The sequence below is a fragment of the Vombatus ursinus genome, unplaced genomic scaffold (assembly GCF_900497805.2).
Source record: "Vombatus ursinus unplaced genomic scaffold, bare-nosed wombat genome assembly UNPS02014817.1, whole genome shotgun sequence".
Lineage (NCBI taxonomy): Eukaryota > Metazoa > Chordata > Mammalia > Diprotodontia > Vombatidae > Vombatus > Vombatus ursinus.
Window position 1 is genome coordinate 12,620,866 of NW_020954595.1, and position 19,402 is coordinate 12,640,267.

The following is a 19,402-nucleotide window of genomic DNA, read 5'->3' on the forward strand; positions in this document are numbered from 1 at the left end:
GGAGTATTGGCATCATTGGCTATTGAAGCAGTGAGGAGGAAACAGCTGAGGTCAGAGCTGCAGAGGCAAGTGAAGCAAGGTGGGAGAAGTGGGGATGCAGGAGGTGAGGGAGCCCAGGGCCTGGGGAGAGTCATGGCTGGGAGCTGGCTGCCAGCCTGCTCCCTGCTCATTCACCAAAGGAAAGGGAGAGAGGCTCAGAGTTTGACTTTCTGTCCTCACAGCATCCCCATGGTCTCCTTGGGACAGACCACTTGGCTTGCCTCAGCTCCAACACTGTGTGTGTGTGTGTGTGTGTGTGTGTGTGTGTGTGTGTATGTCTTTCTTTCTCCTCTGTGTGTGTGTGTGTGTGAGACTGTCTTTCCTTTCTCTCTCTCTCTCTCTCTGTGACTGTCTATCTGTGTCTTTCTCTCCTTTCTCTCTCTCTCTCTCTCTCTCTCTCTCTCTCTCTCTCTCTCTGTGTCTGTCTCTCTCATTCCCTTCTCTCCATCTCTTTCTTCCTCCTCTCTATCTCTCATTCTGCTCTCTCTCTCTGTATGTGTGTGTCTTTCTCCTCTCTTCCTTCCTCTCTCTGTCTCGCTTCATCTCTTCCTTTCATTCTTTCTCTTTGTCTCCTCTCTGTCTCTCCTCCTTTTGTCTCTTTCTCTCCATCTTTCCTTTTCTTTATCTCTCACTCTGTCTTTCTGTGTGTGTCTCTCTCTCCTCTTTCTGTCTGACTGTCTCTCTTTTTCTCCATCTCTGTCTTTCCCTCTCTGTCTCTCCTCTGTAAGGCTGTCTCTCTGCCTTTCTGGGTCCTTCTGCATCTCTGCCTGTCTCTGCCTCTTTGTGTATCTCCCTCTCGCTTGCTCTCTCTCCCTCTTTGTGCTTCTTCATCTCCTTTTCCATCTCTATCTCTCTGATAATTTAATAAAACCCCAGCCAGCCACAGCCTCATAATTACATTTCCCAGCCAGGCCCTGAGGACCAACACTGACCGAGGCTGGACTTCCCAAGGAGGAAGACAACACCCCTTCACCCAGGCTGCTGGGACAAAGCAGGCTGTCCCGAAGCTGCCCCCTTCTGGCTCCTGGTCACTGTCTAGCAGCCGAGGGACAGCGGGAGGCAGACGTGGACAGTTCCTCGGCGCTGCCCTCAAGCTCAGCCACAGAGCCTCTCTCCAGCTGGCTCCTCACCCCCCTCCTCCCTCTGCTCTCCCCCGTATGCTGTGCCCTTCCCCTCCAGCCAGAACAAGCCGTTCTCCTCACCTGCCCACCCCCCACATACACTTAGGCCCCCCACCCCCCATCCCACCTTCTCTCCACCCATCTAAGCCAGCCATGCACCAAGCAGCCTGCCAGACCCAGAAGTCTCTTCCAGGGCTCAGATGTTCCAAGTTGTCCTTGTAACAAGACAGAATGTTCTGATAAGGCTTTGCCTGCATACGTCGTCCTGTTTGAGCCTCCCAATCACTCTGTGAGGGACTGCTTCCATTCTATAGATAACAAAACTGAGGCTCATTGACATGAAGTGATTGGCACCCTCCACAGGTAGCGAGCTTGGAGTTGAGATTTGAACCCAGGCCCTTGGACTCCAGAGCCACGGCTCTCTGTGCAGGCTATTGTTTGCTACAAAAACCCTCTTGATGACCCAGTTGGGTGAACAGTCTCATCTCAGCTGAATCAGGGGGAGAAGCGTGACTTTCCCCTGCCTAGACCAGGAAGCCAGGGAGGGAGTGGGGTGATGACACCTGAGAGGGCCTCCCCTGTCCCCCTTCCTGCCCGCCTCCTTCACCCTCTAGGCCCCGGCAGGCCTTGGGTGTGCTGATGAGAGACCACAGAGACCCGAGGGGGGTCTAGGCTCAGCACAGAGGGCCAGCCTCGTTCCTGCTTCTTGGGAATGCTTCCTGGCTGGCTCCAGCAGTCCCCTTGTTGTCGGACCCAGATGCCCTGACTGCCCCTTCGACGCCATCCTGCATTCGTTCATTTGTTCGTTCGCTCATTCGTGCAGCAGACATAAATTCTGCGTTGGCTGTATGCTGGCCATTGGGCTAATCCCTGGGCCTTGACAAATGGGTTTGATCTGGATGGAAAAACCCCGGGGTGTGGGGTTAGGGAGTGGAGAGAGGGCTCTTCTAGGCCCAGAAACAGTAGAACAGAAAGGGTGCTGAGCCAAGAGTCGTCCGTTCTGCTCCTGGCCTGGGGACCACGGGCAGGAAAGTCCTGGGCCTCGCAGGGCCTCGCCGGGCCTCGCTGGGCCTCGGTTCTTACCTGATAATGAGGAGAATAATGCTTCATTGCTTACATTATGTTATATTTTGTCATGCTAAATTGGGATAGAGGTAAGAGCCCGGACGCATGATCTCATGGGTGTGGATAAACCCAGGGCAAGGAAACTCTTAGAACAATGAGCATTAACACAGTGCTTTACACTCAGCCAGAGTCTTGTTCTTCATCACACCCCTAGGAGGTAAGGCGCTTTCCTTACCCCCATCTTCCAGATGAAGAAACTGAGGCAGGCGAGGCTAAGTGACTTGTGTGAGCTCTCATGGCTAGTGAATGTCTGAGGCAGGATTTGAATTCAGTTCTTACTGACTCCAAGTCCAGGACTCTATTTACTCAACCATTTTACTTACATATTACAACATATTAGTTGTTATTGGGGCAGCTAGATGGTGCAGTGGATAGAGCTCCGGCCTTGGAGTCAAGGGGACCTGAGTTCAGATTTGGCCTCAGACACTTGACACTTACTAGCTGTGTGACCCTGGGCAAGTCACTTAACCCCGATTGCCTCACCAAAAACAAAAACAAAAAACCATATTATATGTTTATTGTGGTGCATCATTTATTGTGGAATTGATGTGAAGAAAGGGTTTTGTGAATCATAAGATCCAATATGTAGAGCTGTGAGCTGTTACCAATATTGTGGATTTCACAGATAGCATGGAAGCTCCCTGAGGGCAGGGATTGTTTCTCTTTCTTTTTTTTTTGCCTCTGTAGTTCCAGTTCCTGGCACCTAGGAGATACGCAGGAAATATTTGTTGGATTGGGTTGGGTAGGGCCCCCTATGCCCCTTAGCTGGATTGTTGTGAGGCCCCCATAAACTGTCCCTCAGTCACTCTCCAAAGGGGTCTCTTAAGTCTGGGTGCCTGGCCCAATCATGGGCACCCAAACTATGCTGAAAGAATGAATGAGAGCAATGTCAAAGGAGGGAGGAAGGAGGGAGGGGTGGGAAGGGAGAGGGCTAGGAACCTCCCCAATCCCTGCCTTCCCCCCTCCCCAGGGCAGATCAGAAAGTGTGGACTGGGGCCACGGAAGATGTGGCTGGAGAAAGCAGTTGGAGCTAGGCTCAGGGTATGTGGGTCTTGAAGGTTGGGCAAAAAAGCTGAGGCTTGCTCTCAAAGCAGGGACGTCTTCTCTCTCTCCATGGGTAATGGTCCTTCCCTTTCTCTGCAGAGGTAAGATCTGCCAGCACCTCCAGTCTGGGATTCCTCGCTCCTGGAGTCCTGCTGCAGAAAGACAAGAGGCAGGCATCATGGTGGCCACCATCGTCACCCTCCTGCTGCTGCCTGTGGTGAGCACTCAGTTACTGTCTCTGCTGCTTCTCTGGTTTTGTTCCTTTGTTTTGTTTTTTGGGGGTTTTTTTTGCTTTTTGGTGAGGCAATCAGGGCTAAGTGACTTGCCAAAGGTCACACAGCTAGTGAGTGTAATGTGTCTGAGGTTAGATTTGAACTCAGGTCCTCCTGACTCCAAGACCAGAGCTCTATCTACTGCGCCCCCTAGCTGCCCCTTTCTCTGGGGTTTTCTAAGTAGGCTGTAAGGCAGGTCACTTAAATCTTCCATTTCTTGCTCTTGTCTAATTGTTATTGTTATCATTTCTAGAACCACCTGGGGAGGGTCCCAGGACAGTTTTAGCCAGTTCCTGTTGGGGTGATTTGGAGATGGCAGAATGATGGGCAGACCTCTGCACACGGGCTGCCCAAGATCTGAGGGACGGGCGAGCTTGGCTGGGAGCTGGGGCTTCCTGGTTCCTGATCCCAACACCCCATTTTCCCTTCTATCCTCCTCCTTCCAAACTGAACCTTGTAGACTGGCACGTGGAATCTGCTTCCCTTGCCCACCAATCCCCCACAGCCTTCCGTGGCAGAGCCCCAGCCCCCAGCCCTTAAGCCAACTTCAGTTTCCAAGCTCCGAGACCCTGCCATCCGTGATCTGCCCAGGTGTCCACTTCAGGGGCAGCCTCCCTGGTCCCCCAGCTGCTGGTGGCTTCTCCCTCTTCCTCTTTGGACTGGCCAAGAGTCATCCTCGTTCTGCCCCCCTTGGACTTTATCTTTGTATCGGATTTGATTTGTATCAGACACCCCCCACCCCCTGGATGGAGCACAGATTCAGAGCCAGACAGGAGCAGGAGGTCAGGCTCCAGGCTCCCTCCTTCCCCTGAGGTCCCACCCATTCACCAGAGGACCCTTCACCATTTCCCCCATCCCCCCTGTTCTCCTCCTCCTCTCAATCTCTCTCTCCCCTCACTATCTCCCTGTCCTCCCCTCCTCCACTACAGAACTCCAACAGGAAGCTGCCTCTGTCCCCAAAGAAGGCTGAGAGTTGGGGATAGTGTGGCTTCCCAGCCACCAAGGGAACCCCCCAGGGCCTGGCGTCTCTTGGTCCCTGGGAAAGTCCCCAGCCCTGGTGAGGTGATTAGCCTCTGAGAGGTCCTGAATAGGCCTCATTAGGAAGGCAGATCAGGCCGTGGGAGTGGTGCCCAGAACCAGCCTCGCCCACCTCTCCCCGCCAGGCATTTGGCCCTGTCCACCCTACCAGCCACCCTGCCAGCCACCCAGTGTCTGGGGACCACATCAAGGCTGGAGGAAACGGAAACAGTCTCATGGTCCCCAGGAACCCTTTTGGGTGCCTTCTTTGAGAATCCCTTCCCCCTTGGGGGTGCAGTTTCCCCCTTCGGGTAGTAGGCTGCCTTGTAGGGAGGCTGAGCAGTCAGTGAGAGAGCCCAGGCGGATGCTGCGGCAATGAGGAATAAGCGAGCTAGCCCAGAGACTTTCCCACCCTGTGCTGGAGCCAGCTACCAGGGCGGGGAAGGGAGGGGGACAGCCCGGGCCCCCAGCTGAGGCCAGTCCCTTACTGCGTGAGTGACCCTGGGCAGGACTGTCCTGGATGATGTCAGAGGCCCTTCTGGCCTAGAGCCAGGATCCGTGAATGGGCAGCATCTCAGCTCTGTCCTCTCCCACACCATGGTGTGGGTGCCATTTTACAGGTGGGCAAACTAAGGTCTGACCAGATGAAGTGACTTGCCCTAGGTCACACAGTGAATTGATGCCAGAGATGAGAGTAGAATCCGATCTGCTGCCTCTGTGGCTTTTAAAGGCAGATTTCCCAAAAGCATCCTCCCATCCATCCTAGAGTGGGCACCATTCATTCATGCCTGAGGTGAGGCAGCAGGGCAAAGACAGGCAGATATGGGCATCCTTGGGACCCGAGGCTGTCTGCACGGTGCCCCCAGGGCTGCCAGAAGGGCTCACTCACACTCAGTAATCTGGGAAGACTTCCCGTAGGAGGAAGCGCCTGAGTTTGGCCTTGGAGGCTGCGGTCCCTGGGCCTGAGGCAGCACCCTAAAGCCCCCTCACCCAGGCTGGCCTGGCAGCCCCTGCCTGATTTGGACCGTGACGCCAGGGTAATTCCTGTTCCCAAGCACTGAGGTTGGCAATGTGTGAAAACGGAGTGCGGGGTGCTGGGTCCCCGGCGTGGCTCCTCGTGGCTGGGGGGAGGAGGGGGTGGTCTAGGGGTGCTGGACCCTAGGCCAGGTCATAATCCTGGGGCGGAGGGCAGAAGCAGCAGCAAGGTCAGGGCAAAGATGGGGGCCTGTGTGCCCCGGCTCTGAGAAAATGATGGTAATGCCTAGCGCAAGGATGGCCACGAAAGCCGCACCTTCCCCGCCAGCCTGCCTGCTGCCCACCTTGTTCTGCCTCCCTCCATCTCTGCTGCTGCCACCAGAAGGCTTGTCTTAGGCCATGCCTCCGCCCCACCCCCCCTTGGGTTTGCAGACTGACTGAGTGATGTCTGACCTCTGTCCTCTCCCTCCCCGCCCCTTCACAGGCTGCTGCCATCTCCGACTGCATCCTGAAGAAGGAAGAAGCCATGTGCCTGGAGAAGATCGAGGAGGCTAACGAGATGATGGGGCTGAACGACTCCTCCCCAGGTGAGGGGTCGGGTGAGCGCAGAGCTGGGCCTCCACTAGAGGAATAGTGACGGGAATCATCAGAATAGACACATCTGTGTGGCGTTTTCAGGCTTGCAAAGCCCTTTACTACCTGGGGTGGCAGGGGCTATTACTATCCCCACTGCGCAGATGAGAAACTGAGGTTAACAGAACCCAGAGCCCCCTGAGTTAAGATTTGAACTCGGGTCTTCCTGATTCCCAGGCCAGTGCTCCACCCACTGTACCGCCTAGCTGCTCATTTTGGGATCCCGGTTTTGACATCCCATGTGTCTCCTCTCATCTCCCAGCTTCGGGTCTGAGTATGTGCGTCCCACTCCTAGTAAATAACCTCCAGGGGCTCCCTATCACCCCGAGGATCAAATACAAAATCTCCTATTGGGCATCAAAGCCCTCCCTAGCCTGGCCCCTCGTCCCTCTCCAGCCTTTTGACCCCTCTGTCCCCTCTGGGATCCCGCTACCCCGGCCTCTGGGCTGCTCCCCAGGTCTCCACTGCCTGCCCTTGTGACGCCGTCCCCCACGGCTGGGTGGGCTTCACCCCCACCTCCAGCTTCCTCAGAGCCCGCCTTCTGCGGGGGCCTCCCCACCTCCTCCAGGGTGTCAGGGGTCTCGGCAGCCTGAGCCCTGCGCCCAGCACCCGCTGGCCTCAGCCTCTCTGTCCCTCTGAGCCACTGAACAGGGACAAACCTCATGGGTTTCATGAGGTTTCATCCCCTCTGGTGGGATGCTTGTGCTTCCCAAAGCTGACCTCCAGCTTCTCAGGTACCCCACTCATCTTCCCATCATCTGCATCTTCAACACCTAAGCCATAGATAAGGAAAACGGGGGGGGGAGCTGGACAGCACAGGGCCAGGGATGGGGAGCTGCAGGGCTTACAAAAGACCTCCCCCCAGGCTGAGATCAGTGCCATCAGGAACAGTTCTGAATCCCAGCCTGTATCACCCCTCGTTGTCCGTCCACCATCATCCACCATTTGTACCAGATGTGTGTCCTGAGGGACCGCTCTGGGGGTCCATTTGCTACATGTGAGAATCTGGACAAGAGGCATTCTTCATCCACCGACGGTCCTGTGTGGACTGTTGGGCTGATCTGATGCTTGCTGAGGGGCTCCCGTCTCCCCTTCTCACGGGCTCTGTGTGGGACAAACTTGATGGCAGAAGAGAACAGACCTGGAGCGCATATGGCTCCCTGCTTGATGGCCATAATCACAGAACGTTGAACAGTCATCATCTCTGCGGTGGTATCAATCAAGAAATACAAGCTTAACATATTGGCGGAAGACATTAATTGTTGGCCATGAAAACGTGTTCTGCTGTCTTAAAGAAGTGCAAAGACTGCCTGTTCTCACATTTTCAGCTGGAATATTCTCTATACACTTGTAGATCTCACATAAACATTTTCTTCAGATAAGAAAGTAGTTATTAGTGTTCTCTTGAGCACCTCCTGGTAAAAATAAGTTTTTATTGATAGTTATTGTTTTTATATCCTTCATATTTCCCACTGTACTTCTCCCTACTCCCAGAGAGCAATCTTTTATAATGATGACTTTTTGCAAAGAAAGAAAAGAAAGAAAGGGAGAAAGTTCCATGAAGCCAGTATATTTAAAAAAAAAAACTTCTGATAAAACATGCAATATTTCATGTGCTCAGTTCTTTTTTTTAGTTTTTAAAAAATTAGTAAATTTTTATTTTTTTGTTTTTTCTAATTACATGTAAAATATTTTAACACGCTTTTTTTTTAAATTTTGAGCTACAAATTCCCTCTTCCCCTCCTTCCCCTGACCCATCATTGAGAAGGCAAGCAATTTGATATAGGTTATAAATGTATAATAGTGCAAAACATATTTCCATATTAGCTATGTTACAAAAAAATTAAAAAACCACAGACCAAAAAAAAAACCACACACACACATGAAAAATAAAGAAAGTTTTAAAAAGTTTGCTTTAATCTATATTTAGACTCCATCAGTTCTTTCTCTGGAGGTGGATAGCATTTTTCATCTTAAGTCCTTCAGAATTATCTTAGATCATTCTACTGCTGAGAAAAGCTGAGTCATTCACAGTTGATCATTGTCCAATATAATTGTTACTGTGTATAATGTTCTCCTGGTTCTGCACACTTCACTTTGCATCAGTTCATGTAAGTCTTTCCAGGTTTTTCTAAAACCATCCTGCTTGTCATTTCTTATAGCACAACATATGACAATCATATAACACAACTTGTTCAGCCATTCCCCAACTGATGGGCGTCTCCGTAGTTTCCCCTTCTTTGCTATCACAAAAAGGAGCTGCTATAAATGTTTTTGAACAAATAAGCCCTTTTTCCTTTTCTTTGATCTCTTTGGGATACGGACCTAGTAGTGGTATTTCCCAGTCAAAGGGTGCATGCAGTTTGATAGCCCTTTGGGCATAGTTTCAAATTGCTCTCCAGAATGGTTGGATCAGTTCACAACTCCACCAAGAGTGCATTAATGTCCCAGTTTCCCCACATCATCTCCAATATTTGTCATTTCTGATAGGTGTGAAGTGGTACCTCTGTCGTTGTTCCATGATTTAGTCTTATCTGACTCTTTGTGACCCCATGGACCACAGCACACCAGGCTCTTCTGTCTTCCACTATCTCCCAAAGTCTGTCCAAGCCCATGTTCATTGCTTTCATGACACCATCCATCTCATCCTCTGTCATCCTGTTTTCCTTTTACCTTCACTCTTGCCCAATATCAGGATCTTTTCCAATGAGTCTCATCTTTTCATTATGTGACCAAAGTATTAAGTTTCAGCTTTAGCATTTGACCTTCCAGTAAATAGTCTGAATTATTTTCTAAAAGTATTGCCATCCAAGGGACTGTCAAAACTCTTCTCCAGCATCACAATTCAAAAGCATTGACTCTTTAGTGCTCAGCTTTCTTTATAATCCAACTCTCACATCTATACATTACTACCGGAAAAACCATAGCTTTGACTATATGGACCTTTGTCAGCAAGATGATGTCTCTGCTTTTTAGTCTGCTGTCCAGATTTGCCATAGCTTTCTTTCCAAGGAGCAAGCATCTTCTAATTTCATGACTGCAGTCTCTATCTGCAGTGATCTTTGAGCCCAAAAATACAAAATCTGACACTGGTTCCATTTCTTCTCCCTCTATTTGCCAGGAAGTGATGGGACCAGTTGACAAGATCTTAGTTTTTTGTTTTATTTTTTCTTTTTTTACGTTAAGCTTCAAGCCAGCTTTGACACTCTCCTCTTTCACCCTCATCAAGAAGCTTCTTAATTCTTCTTCATTTTTTGCCTTCAGAGAGGTATCCTTTAAATATCTGAGATTGTTGATATTTTTCCTGGCAACCTTAATTTTGGCTTTTGATTTATCCAGCCTGGCATTTCTCACAATATATTCTGCATGTAAGTTAAATAAATAAAGTGACAGTACACAGCCTTGCTATACTCCTTTTCATATATATATATATATATACATATACATATACATATATACATATATACATATATATATATATATATATAGTTGAGGCAATTGGGGTTAAGTGACTTGCCCAGGGTCACACAGCTAGTAAGTGTTATGTGTCTGAGGCCCTATTTGAACTCAGGTCTTCCTGAGTTCAGGGCCAGTGCTCTATCCACTGCACCACCTAGCTGCCCCCTCCTTTTCCAATATTAAACCAATCAGTTGTTCCATTTTCAATTCTGTTTCCTCTTGGCCCCCATACAGGTTCCTCAGAAGACAAGTAAGAAAATCTTTGAGGGCTGGCCCTGTTTTGTTTTGATCCACATAATCAAAGACTTTAGTGTAGTCAATGGAGCAGAAGTAGATGCTTTTTTTTTCTTTCTGGAACTCTCTTGCTTTCTCCATAAGCCAGTGAATATAGGCAATTTGGTCTCTAGTTCCTCTGCCTCTTCAAAAACTAGCCCACTCTTCTGGTAATTTTCAGTTCACATATTGCTAAAGCTGAGCTTGCAGAATCTTAAGCATAACCTTGCTGGCATGTGAAATGATCACAATTGTTGGGTGATTTGAACATTCCTCGGCATTTCCCTTCTTTGGGATTGAGACGTAAACTGATCTTTTCCAATCATGTGACCACCATTGAGTTTTCCAAATTTGCTGGCATATTGAGTGCAGCACTTTAACAGCATCATCTTTTAGGATGGAAATAGCTCAGCTGGAATTCCATCACCTCCACTAGCCTTACTGTTAGTAATGCTTTTTAAGACCCACTTGACTTCATTCTCCACAACGTCTGGCTCTGGATCAGTAACCACACCATTGTTGTTATTGGTGATGTTAACATCTTTCTCATATAATTTTTTGCATATTCTTGCCACCTCTTCTTAATCTCTTTTACTTCTCTTCACTCCCTACCATTTTTTGCCTTTTATCATTCCCATTTTTGCATGAAATGTTCCCCTTGATGTTTCTAATTTTCTTGAAGAGATTTTTTTTCTTTTTCATTCTCTTGCTTTCTTCTATTTCTTTGCATTGCTCATTTAAGAAAACCTTTTCTCTCCTTGCTATTCAATGGAATTCTGCATTCAGTTAGCTATACCTTTCCCTTTCACTTTCCTTGTTTCCTCAGTTATTTTAAAGCCTCATCAGATGCCATTTTGCTTCCTTTCTCTTCTTTTTCTTTGGGATGTTTTTTTGTTGCTGCCTCCTATATAGTATTGCAAACCTCTGTCCATAGTACTTCAGACACTCTATATACCAGATCTAATCCCTAAATCTAGTCATCACCTCCACTTCATATTCATAAGGGATGTTATTTAGGTCATTCCTATGTGGTCTCATGGTTTTCCCTACTTTCTCCAGTTTAAGTCTGAATTTTGCAATAAGAAGCTCATGATCTGAACCACAGTCAGCTCCAGGTCTTCTTTTAACTGACTGCAGAGCATCCCCACCTTTTGCTGCAAATATGTAATCAATCTGATTTCTATAATGACCACCTGGTGATGTCCATGTGTAGAATCATTTTGGGGGTTATTGGAAACGAGTGTTTGCTGTGACCAGTGAGTTATCTTGACAAAACTTTATTAGTCTTTGTCCTGGTGGTATCTCAGAGGTATTTTAATTTGCCTTTCTCTAATCAGTAGTGATTTAGAGCATTTTTCCTGTGACTATAGAAAGCTTGGATTTCTTCATTTGAAAACTACCTGTTCATATCCTTTGACCATTTATAAATTGAAGAACGGCTCTTATTTCTACAAATTTGACTCAGTTCTCTATATATTTGAGAAATGAGGACTTAATCAGAGAAACTTACTGTAAAAATTTTCCCCCAGTTTTCTGCTTTCCTCATAATCTTGGCTGTGTTGGTTTGTTTGTGCAAAAATGTTTTAATTTAATGTGATCAAAATTATCTGTTTTATATCCTGTAGTGCTCTCTGTCTCTTGTTTGGTCATGAATTCTTCCCTTACCCATAGATCTGACAGGCAAGCTATTCTATGCTCCCCTAATTTGCTTATGTCTAAATCATATACCTATTTTGAACTTATCTTGGTTGTTTGGGGTAGACACCCTGAGTTGGAGGGGTGTCTACACTGAGTACATAAAATCTTCCCCTGGAGAAATGGGTAGATAAGAACAATTTGTTCCAGTGGCCGTGAGGCAGCTAAAGCAGGTGCTATGGAGTGCTTAGAGCCTGGTCAGACATGGAAGATGCCAAGGTCATCCACTGCATCCCAGGCCATTGCCAGTCACCCTGACTTTTTTCTTGCCACTGGACTCTGATGAAGCTGTAAGAGGATGAGCCTGATGACTTTGTGTGGCTCTGCCTCTCTTAAATGCAATTTATACATGAGCTGAGACATCACCTGTGATGCCATTGGTCTTCTTTAAAAATAAAGGACAAGGTCAGCTAGGTGGCACAGTGAATAGAGCACCGGCCATGAAGTCGGGAGGACCTGGGTTCAAATCCGACCTCAGACCAAACACTTGACACATACTACATTTGTGACCTTGGGCAAGTCACTTAACCCCAATTGCCTCACTAAATATATATATATATATATATATATATATATATATATATATATATATATATATATATTTTAAAAAACCAAAGGACAAAAAACAGCATCTTGGTATATTGTGTGGGGTGTTGGTCTAGACCTAGTTTCTGCCAAGGTCTCTCACTTCTGCAAAGAAGTTGGGTCCAGGTGTTCTTTGCAACATTCAGTTTAGATTACTTGTTGTTCTTTTCCTCTATGTCATTGTAGTGACTTGCAATGTTTTCCTGGTTCTTTTTGCATCAGTTCAGATGTCTACCCATGTCTCTCTGCATTCCTCATGGTCACCATTTCTCACAGTGAATTAATCTTCCATTACATGACGGACTAAAATTTGTGTTAGCTGTTCTCCAAATGATGGGCATTTGTTTTGTGTCTAGTTTTTACTACCCCAAATAGTGTTGCTTTAAATATTTTGGGGGGGGTGGGATTTTTTTTTTGGCATTGACCTCTTTGAGGGATAATCATGGCAGTGGAATCTCTGGGCCAGAGAATTTAGGCGTCTTAGCCTCTTTCTTTGCACAAATGCAAATTGCTTCCCAGAAGGACTGTGCCAATGCTTAGCTACACTAATAATGAATCTTTTCACAATGATCTCTCCAACACTGACTATTCCTATTTTCTGTCCTCCTTCTTAGGTATCTTCTTTTTTCAGTAATATCATCCCTTATTTTTTCCAATCTTTTGGCATCTTCCCCTCTTACAGGTATCCTGAGAATTGACCCCTTGAAGCTTTCAAAATTGCGCCTCCAGTAGAGATTTCTTCCAAGTGGACTTCTCCAGTCCATAGGTTCTTCCTGCCTTTATCTTCCTCTATCCCCTTTCCATTTTCTCATTTAACATATCACAGACAAAGGTGTTGAATTCCACAGTCCTCTGTGATGGGAGCAGATTACTTGTAGAAATGCTGGCAAATCTGTTACATTTCATCGGCCGGTTTTCCTCCTTCCATCTTGTCTCTCGATGTTCTTAGAATGGTTTTATTTAATTGATTCTTAAGCCAAGCTTTCCACAAACATCTGCTACCTCCCAAGTGCCGTAGATTCAAATGTAATCAGAAAATATTTGACAAAAAAAAATAAAAATACCATAGAGCATCCATGATGTTAATACGTGGTTTCCTAAGTCAGTTTGCGGCCTGCTAGGACCCCATGTGGGTTTAGAGGTCCCATTTCTATCTGAGTTTGACACCACTGATCTCCCTGGGCTTTGCTATTTTATTGAGGAGATAAGGTCTGTGACAGTCTACTACCGTCCTTAAGACTTTACACATGCATTCCAATGATGTGCCAGTGTCATTCTTAACTGACACGTCTTTCCTCTTGGCCAGGACAGCAACTGTGCATGTTGAAGCCGTTTTCATCTCTTTGGAGCACCTGAGGGTAGGGATCGATTTCTTTTAGGCAGACATTGAGGAGAGGGCGGCGCCAGCCTGGGCTGAGGATTTCCCTTCATCTAGTTCTCCCCTCGCCCATTGTGGCCCATTTGAGTAGGGTGGAGTTCTTATTACCCGTAGCCGTTTCTTCTTGTCCTTGTCTTTGGGAACTTGATGCTGGTTTTGATCTTTGCTCTGACTCGTTGGACTGCACCCAGAGGGGCTGATTCTGAATGACTCCTGTGCAGGTAAACAGGTGCCTCTTGGCTGCTAAGTCAGAGTCTGTGTCATTTTTGGGGTGTCATTCGATGCTCCCTGGGTCCTGACTCTTCTTAAAGAAGAGAGGCAGAGATAGGAAATGGGAAAGGAATAAGCATTTATATAGTGCCTACTGTGTGCAGGCACTGCACTGAGTGCTTTACAAATATGATCTCATTTGGGCCTCACAAAAGCCCTGGGAGGTAGATGCTGTTATGACCCCCTTTTTACAGTTAAAGAAACTGAGGCAAACAGTTAAGTGACTTGCCCAGGGTCACACAGCTAGGAAGTACCTGAGGCTGGATATGAACCCAGGTCTTCCTGACTCCATGCTGGCTGTCTGCAGGTGGGCCACAGGAGACTTTGGAGCCATCTATAAACATTCAGCCTTTGGCCTCTTCTTTCTTCACTCTGCCCCACATTAGCCAGCAGGGGCTTTGCTGTCCTGCCCCATGTCCACCTGTGCCTGGAAGCCAAAAGGATCAGTCCTCCTTTCCCTGGCTCTTCGTTCTCTCCATCAGGACCGGGCAAAGCCCTTCCGGCAGACTCCCCCTGAGCTTGGCCAGGCCTGGTGACCGAGTGGCCCATAAAGTGACCGCTCTTGTCCCATTGGACATGCCCTAGAACCATCCAGCCGCCTCCTGGTCTGACTCTCCAAGGCGCCATATTTCCAGGGGCACGTCACTGCCATTTCCTGTTTTCACTGACAGCGAATGTGAGCAGAACAAGAGTGATAATAACAACCACCACCACCACCGGCATGGCATCCGTTTAGCCCTTTCAGGTTTGCAAGCGTGATTATCTAAGTTGCACAGGGAGGGGCCTCCCACAGCAAGGCCTCGCCGTGGTTGCTGAACCAGTGTCTCACACGGACACCATGGCACCAAAAACCAAAATTGAATTTGAAAGAGATAGAGGGCATTCCAAAAGCCCGGCAGAATGGCCTGAGAGATTCAAGGAGGGAAGGGGAGACGTCTGGGTCGACAGCTCCGGGGGGGGCGGGGCAGAGTGGATGGCGGGTGTCCAGGATGGAGGACATGAGGGTGTGTTTGCAGGCAGCAGGAAGGAGCCGCTGGCACCCTGGCCCCATCCCGCGTTGTAGGCCCCCACAGAGGACGCGATTCTATCCCTCTTGTCTTATTAGATTTGTCCGGACCTGGGAGATCCAAATTCTGCCATCCCACATAACCTGCCCCACCCCTGCTGCCTGCGTCCACCTATTTTAAAAAGATGCCATTTATGGCAAATCACTGACAAAAATGGTGATCCTAGTGGGGCTAAGGATAGAAGGCTCTTCAGGACCCCTGGGGCCCCATCGTTCTGAACTCATGAGGCACCCTCACACCCTCCCATCAAGTCAGACACCCTCATGAAATCTAGATGTGGAATATCTATCCCTAACCTTTTGGGGGCTGTGGACGCCTCTAGCTTTAGTCTGGGGAAGCCGATGGGTCGTGTTAAAATAGAGGCCGCCTGTCCCCAGTGCCCTGGCAGGGGGGGCACCTGTGCTGTCCCTGCTGGCTCAGACTGCATTAGGGCCTTGTTAGCCCGAAGGCTGGCCGGCCAGCTTCCCCAGGGCAGCAGATGTCCAAGAGCTCATTAGCCTGTTACCTCATTCTAAGCAGCAGCAGGGATGCAGCTGCCACGGGGAAGGTAGAGTGAGAGGCGTGGGCTGGGCCAGGCGCAGGGGGAGGGTGGGCAGTTCTCTCTTGTTCCTCTTCTCTACTTTCTCTGGAAGTCTGGGCAGACACAGGGGGAGTCTCAGGGGCAGAAGGGCCTAGAGCCAACAGCAGTCATAACCCAAGTGGTTAGCAGAAAGCACCCCCAGGTGCCAGCCACCAGGCACATTGAAGAATTCCAGCATGTCCCTTAGCTGCATGGCAGGAAGGCCTCCAGGAGTGGGCAGGGGTGGGTGGGCTTCCCCTGACACAGAGAGGTCTGGCCCACTCAGCCTAGTTATTGCAGAGGCAGCCAGCCCTAGAATGTTCAGCAGGGAGGGGCTTGGGGACCCCATTGCACGAATAAAGAAACTGAGCCCCAGAGAGGAGAAGGTGACCTGGCCAAGGTCACATGGGCAGGGATGAGACTAGAGTCCAGAAGTCCTGACGCCCATGGCAGTGCCCCGTCTACTTGCCCCTACAGATGCTCTGTCCAAGCCTTGAATGTCCTTAAGACAATATTATTGCTCACTGAAACTCGTGGGCTAGTCCTGCTTTCCTTCTTAGGGGGATACGGGGAGAGGGATGATGGGTCTGCCTCTGTCCACAGACAGAATAGGAGGTCACCCATATCAAATGGTCTCGGGGAAGGCCCTCGCCCCAAAACCGCCCCCAGCCTGCCACCTTGTCTGAAATACCACCATTTCTTCTGCCCATCTGCCAAGCAGCACAATACTGAGGGCCTGGCTCAGAAGCTTGGGCCCTGCTGCTTACTAGGTCTAAGGCCTAGGAAAGTCACCTGAAGCTTTCTGGGCTCAGTTTCCTTATCTGTAAAATAAAAGGATTGGACTAGATCAATGGTTCTCAACCTGGGGTCTGTGAACTACATGTGTGTGTGTTGATGATATAGAACCGTATTTCAAAATCTTTTCCTTTCCCTTGTAATCCTAGGTGTTTTATTTTATGCATTTACAAATTCTCTTCTGAGAGGGCTTTCCTATGATGGGCAAAGGGTTCCAGGAGGTAGAAGGGCTAAGAACGCCCATGCTCCTAGCCTCCAAGGCCCCTTGCTGACCTAAGTTCCCTGATCCCCTCTAGGATTCTCTCTGGACACCAGATTCCCCCACCAGGGGCAGATGAGCTCATTAGGCGCTTCCCTCCCAGACTCGGGGCTCAGGCACTCGGGGAGAGGGAGAAAGCCCTAGCCAGAGGCTGCCAGAGGCCAAGAGGGAGGGGGCCAGGGCTGGGGGCCGCCTCCCTGCCTTTGTGACTGCCCCAGGCTGCTCCTGGTGGGGTTGGGGGTTGTCAAGGCCAGGCTGTGATCTCTGGCCCCCAGGACAACCTGTGGAGCTCCGGGGTCTGGGACAGCTCCACAGCTGAGCTCTTGTGCTCATCCATCATTTTCCCTCAGGTACCTGGGAATTCCTTACAGCATCTTCTGTTTAAATAATGGCTCGCTCTTCAGCTCAATTAAGACAACAGTCCCTTTGGGCACGTTCCCCCCACGGTCAGCACAAAATCATACTCTGTCTGCATCTGTACCATCCCAGACCAGCCTCAATCCTGCGGCCCACACCCTCCCCAGATGGCGAGGGCCCACCAGCATGCCTCAAACATTTATTAAGCCCCTACTATGTCCTAGACACCAGAAGGACAAATACAAAAACCAGGCAGTGGACTTACTGTGGAGCCATCCAGCCATTCACAGGAGAGAAGAGCCAGCCCTCACCCCCATGGCCTCCCCCGCCACAGCCCAGATATACCAGGTGTGGCTCAGGTGCCCACCTGACCCCTGTGGCAACCAAGCCACCACCCCTCCACAAACATCTATCAAGCTCCTACTATGTGCTAGGCACCAGAAATACAAACACAGCGTGCATTCTTCAGCAAGAAGAACCCGCCTCACCCGGTCACTGAGAGCGCAGCAAGATCTGCCCTTCACCTGTTACAGAGGGATGGAATGAAGAACCTGTGTCCCGGCCAGGGGAAGGGACTGAGCCAAGGTCACACAGCTCAGCGCTCCTTAGGAGGCACAGGCCTGCCACCGAGCCTCAGGCAGAGGGCGAGCCCCCCGTGGCAGGCACTGACTTCATCGTCTGTTCGTGAGCCCGGGCCCTGGCTCCGGTCACAGCAGGCGGCTCTCCCTGGGTCTCCTCCTCAGGCTCCGTCATCCGGGTCACCCCCACTTACTGGAGGGGGGTCCCCGGAGTCCTCTCCTCTTCTCCCTTGGTGCTCTCTCCCTCGGAGACCTCACTGGCTCCCACAGGAGAGTGGGTAGCAGAATGCTCCAGGTCCTGCTTGCCTTCATCCTCGCCTGTCTTGTGACTCTCCTCCCCACAAGCCAGCTACACGGTCCCCTCCAACCCCAAGATGTCCAGTGAGGCCTGGCTGCCTCCCCAGCGCCCTCAGCCTCCGCTCAGGCCCCCCACGACTCAGACTCCCCTCAGCTCATCTGTCTCCTCTTCTGTGCATCGAGTTCTGTCTGGGCTGGCTCCTCCACTAGACAGAGAGCCCCTTGAGGACAGGCTCTGCTTGCCCCCAGCACCTGGCAAGTGAGCCTAGCTCACAGTAGGTGCTTCCTAAATGCTTGTTCACTGACTGCCAGACCCTCGGTCACCATGTGAATCCGGACAAGTCACTTCCACCTGAACCTCAACCTCCCCATCCATAAAAGGATGGCACTAATACCCATAAATAAGGACCAGCCTCCAGAACTGGGGGACTGGGGGAGACAACCCAGGGAATGGGCTTTGCACGCCTCAGAGCACCCTGGGAACTCCAGCTGAGGTCTGGCCCAGGGTGGGAGTGACCTCTGAGGAAGGCCGAGGCAAGGAAGGAGGGCATTCCAGGCCTGGGGACAGGGAGCCAATAGCCGCCATGATGTTGGCTCTGAGCCCGGCATCTGAGCCGCTCTTCACTTTGGTGAATGCTCCCTGAGGGCAGGCTCCCCCCTTCAGACCAGGATGGCCAGGTGCCCAGCGGCGCTGGTTTCCGGGGTGCCTTGGGGGTGGGGCAGGGATGACGACGTCCCCTCCTCCTGACATCGTTGGGCCCTCTCTCCTCCTGTCCTCCTCTCTGTACAGGCTGCCCTTGGATGTGGGACAACATCACGTGCTGGAGGCCGGCCGTCATGGGACAGGTCGTGGAGGTTGGCTGCCCTGAACTCTTCCAGATTTTCAATGAAGGTACATACAGCTGCCTGTTCACCCTTGTCTTAGCCTATCTCTTGTTACTGCTAAAGATGGAGAATGTCAAGAGTGCCAAAGAGTACCCGGGGCTGATCCTTCCCAGGGTCCCCTCCTGCAGGGCTGGAATGTGTGGCGGGGTCATACGGGGCAAAAACATTTGGGTGGAAGCAGCGCAGCAGACAGCCTGAGTCTGGTACCACCTCGCTGGGAGAATGAGGAGTCCAGGGCCTGAGGCACTAGGAGGGAGGACAGTTGTAGCTGCTACTGGCAGGAAGCAGCCCCCGCCCCCACCTGATGTCAGACATGGGACAAAGCCCTGCTTGCCTCATGTCAGGTAGGTCTCTGCCCTCCAGCTCTCCCTAGTCTCCGGGGATGTACAGCATGGAAGGGAAACTGAGAGAACAGAGAGAGAGTCAGGGCCAGGCTTGTGAGGGGTGGGAGAATACGGAGACAGAGGTATTGTCCGGGAAGCTCCCAGATGACCTAAGCTGGTCTGAGATCAGGCAGGAATCCTCAGTGAGGACATCTGGAGATCTCCCCCAGACCCAGGATGCCCTGGCTGTCCAGACAGATGCTGCCCCTTGTGACTATCGCTGTTCTGACCCAGGGACATGCCTTCCCCAGCAGCGAGGGGCCCACCGTGCAGGGGACACTACCCACATGGGCCTGTGTGAGTCCTGGCTCCCATATTAAGTGACCCCAGACCTGT

At 50.2% G+C, this 19,402-nt stretch overlaps 1 protein-coding gene across 1 annotated transcript in view; it reads left to right on the forward strand.

Annotated features, from left to right (window-relative positions):
* The first annotated feature begins 3,500 nt into the window (after positions 1 to 3,500).
* Positions 3,501 to 19,402, forward strand: part of ADCYAP1R1 (ADCYAP receptor type I) — a 59,016-nt gene continuing 43,114 nt past the window's right edge. The window contains exons 1-3 of the mRNA XM_027835906.1: positions 3,501 to 3,546; positions 6,078 to 6,180; positions 18,589 to 18,690. Of these exons, the coding sequence (XP_027691707.1) occupies positions 3,508 to 3,546; positions 6,078 to 6,180; positions 18,589 to 18,690 (244 nt within the window). The 5' untranslated portion in view covers positions 3,501 to 3,507. The remainder of the gene's footprint in view (positions 3,547 to 6,077; positions 6,181 to 18,588; positions 18,691 to 19,402) is intronic.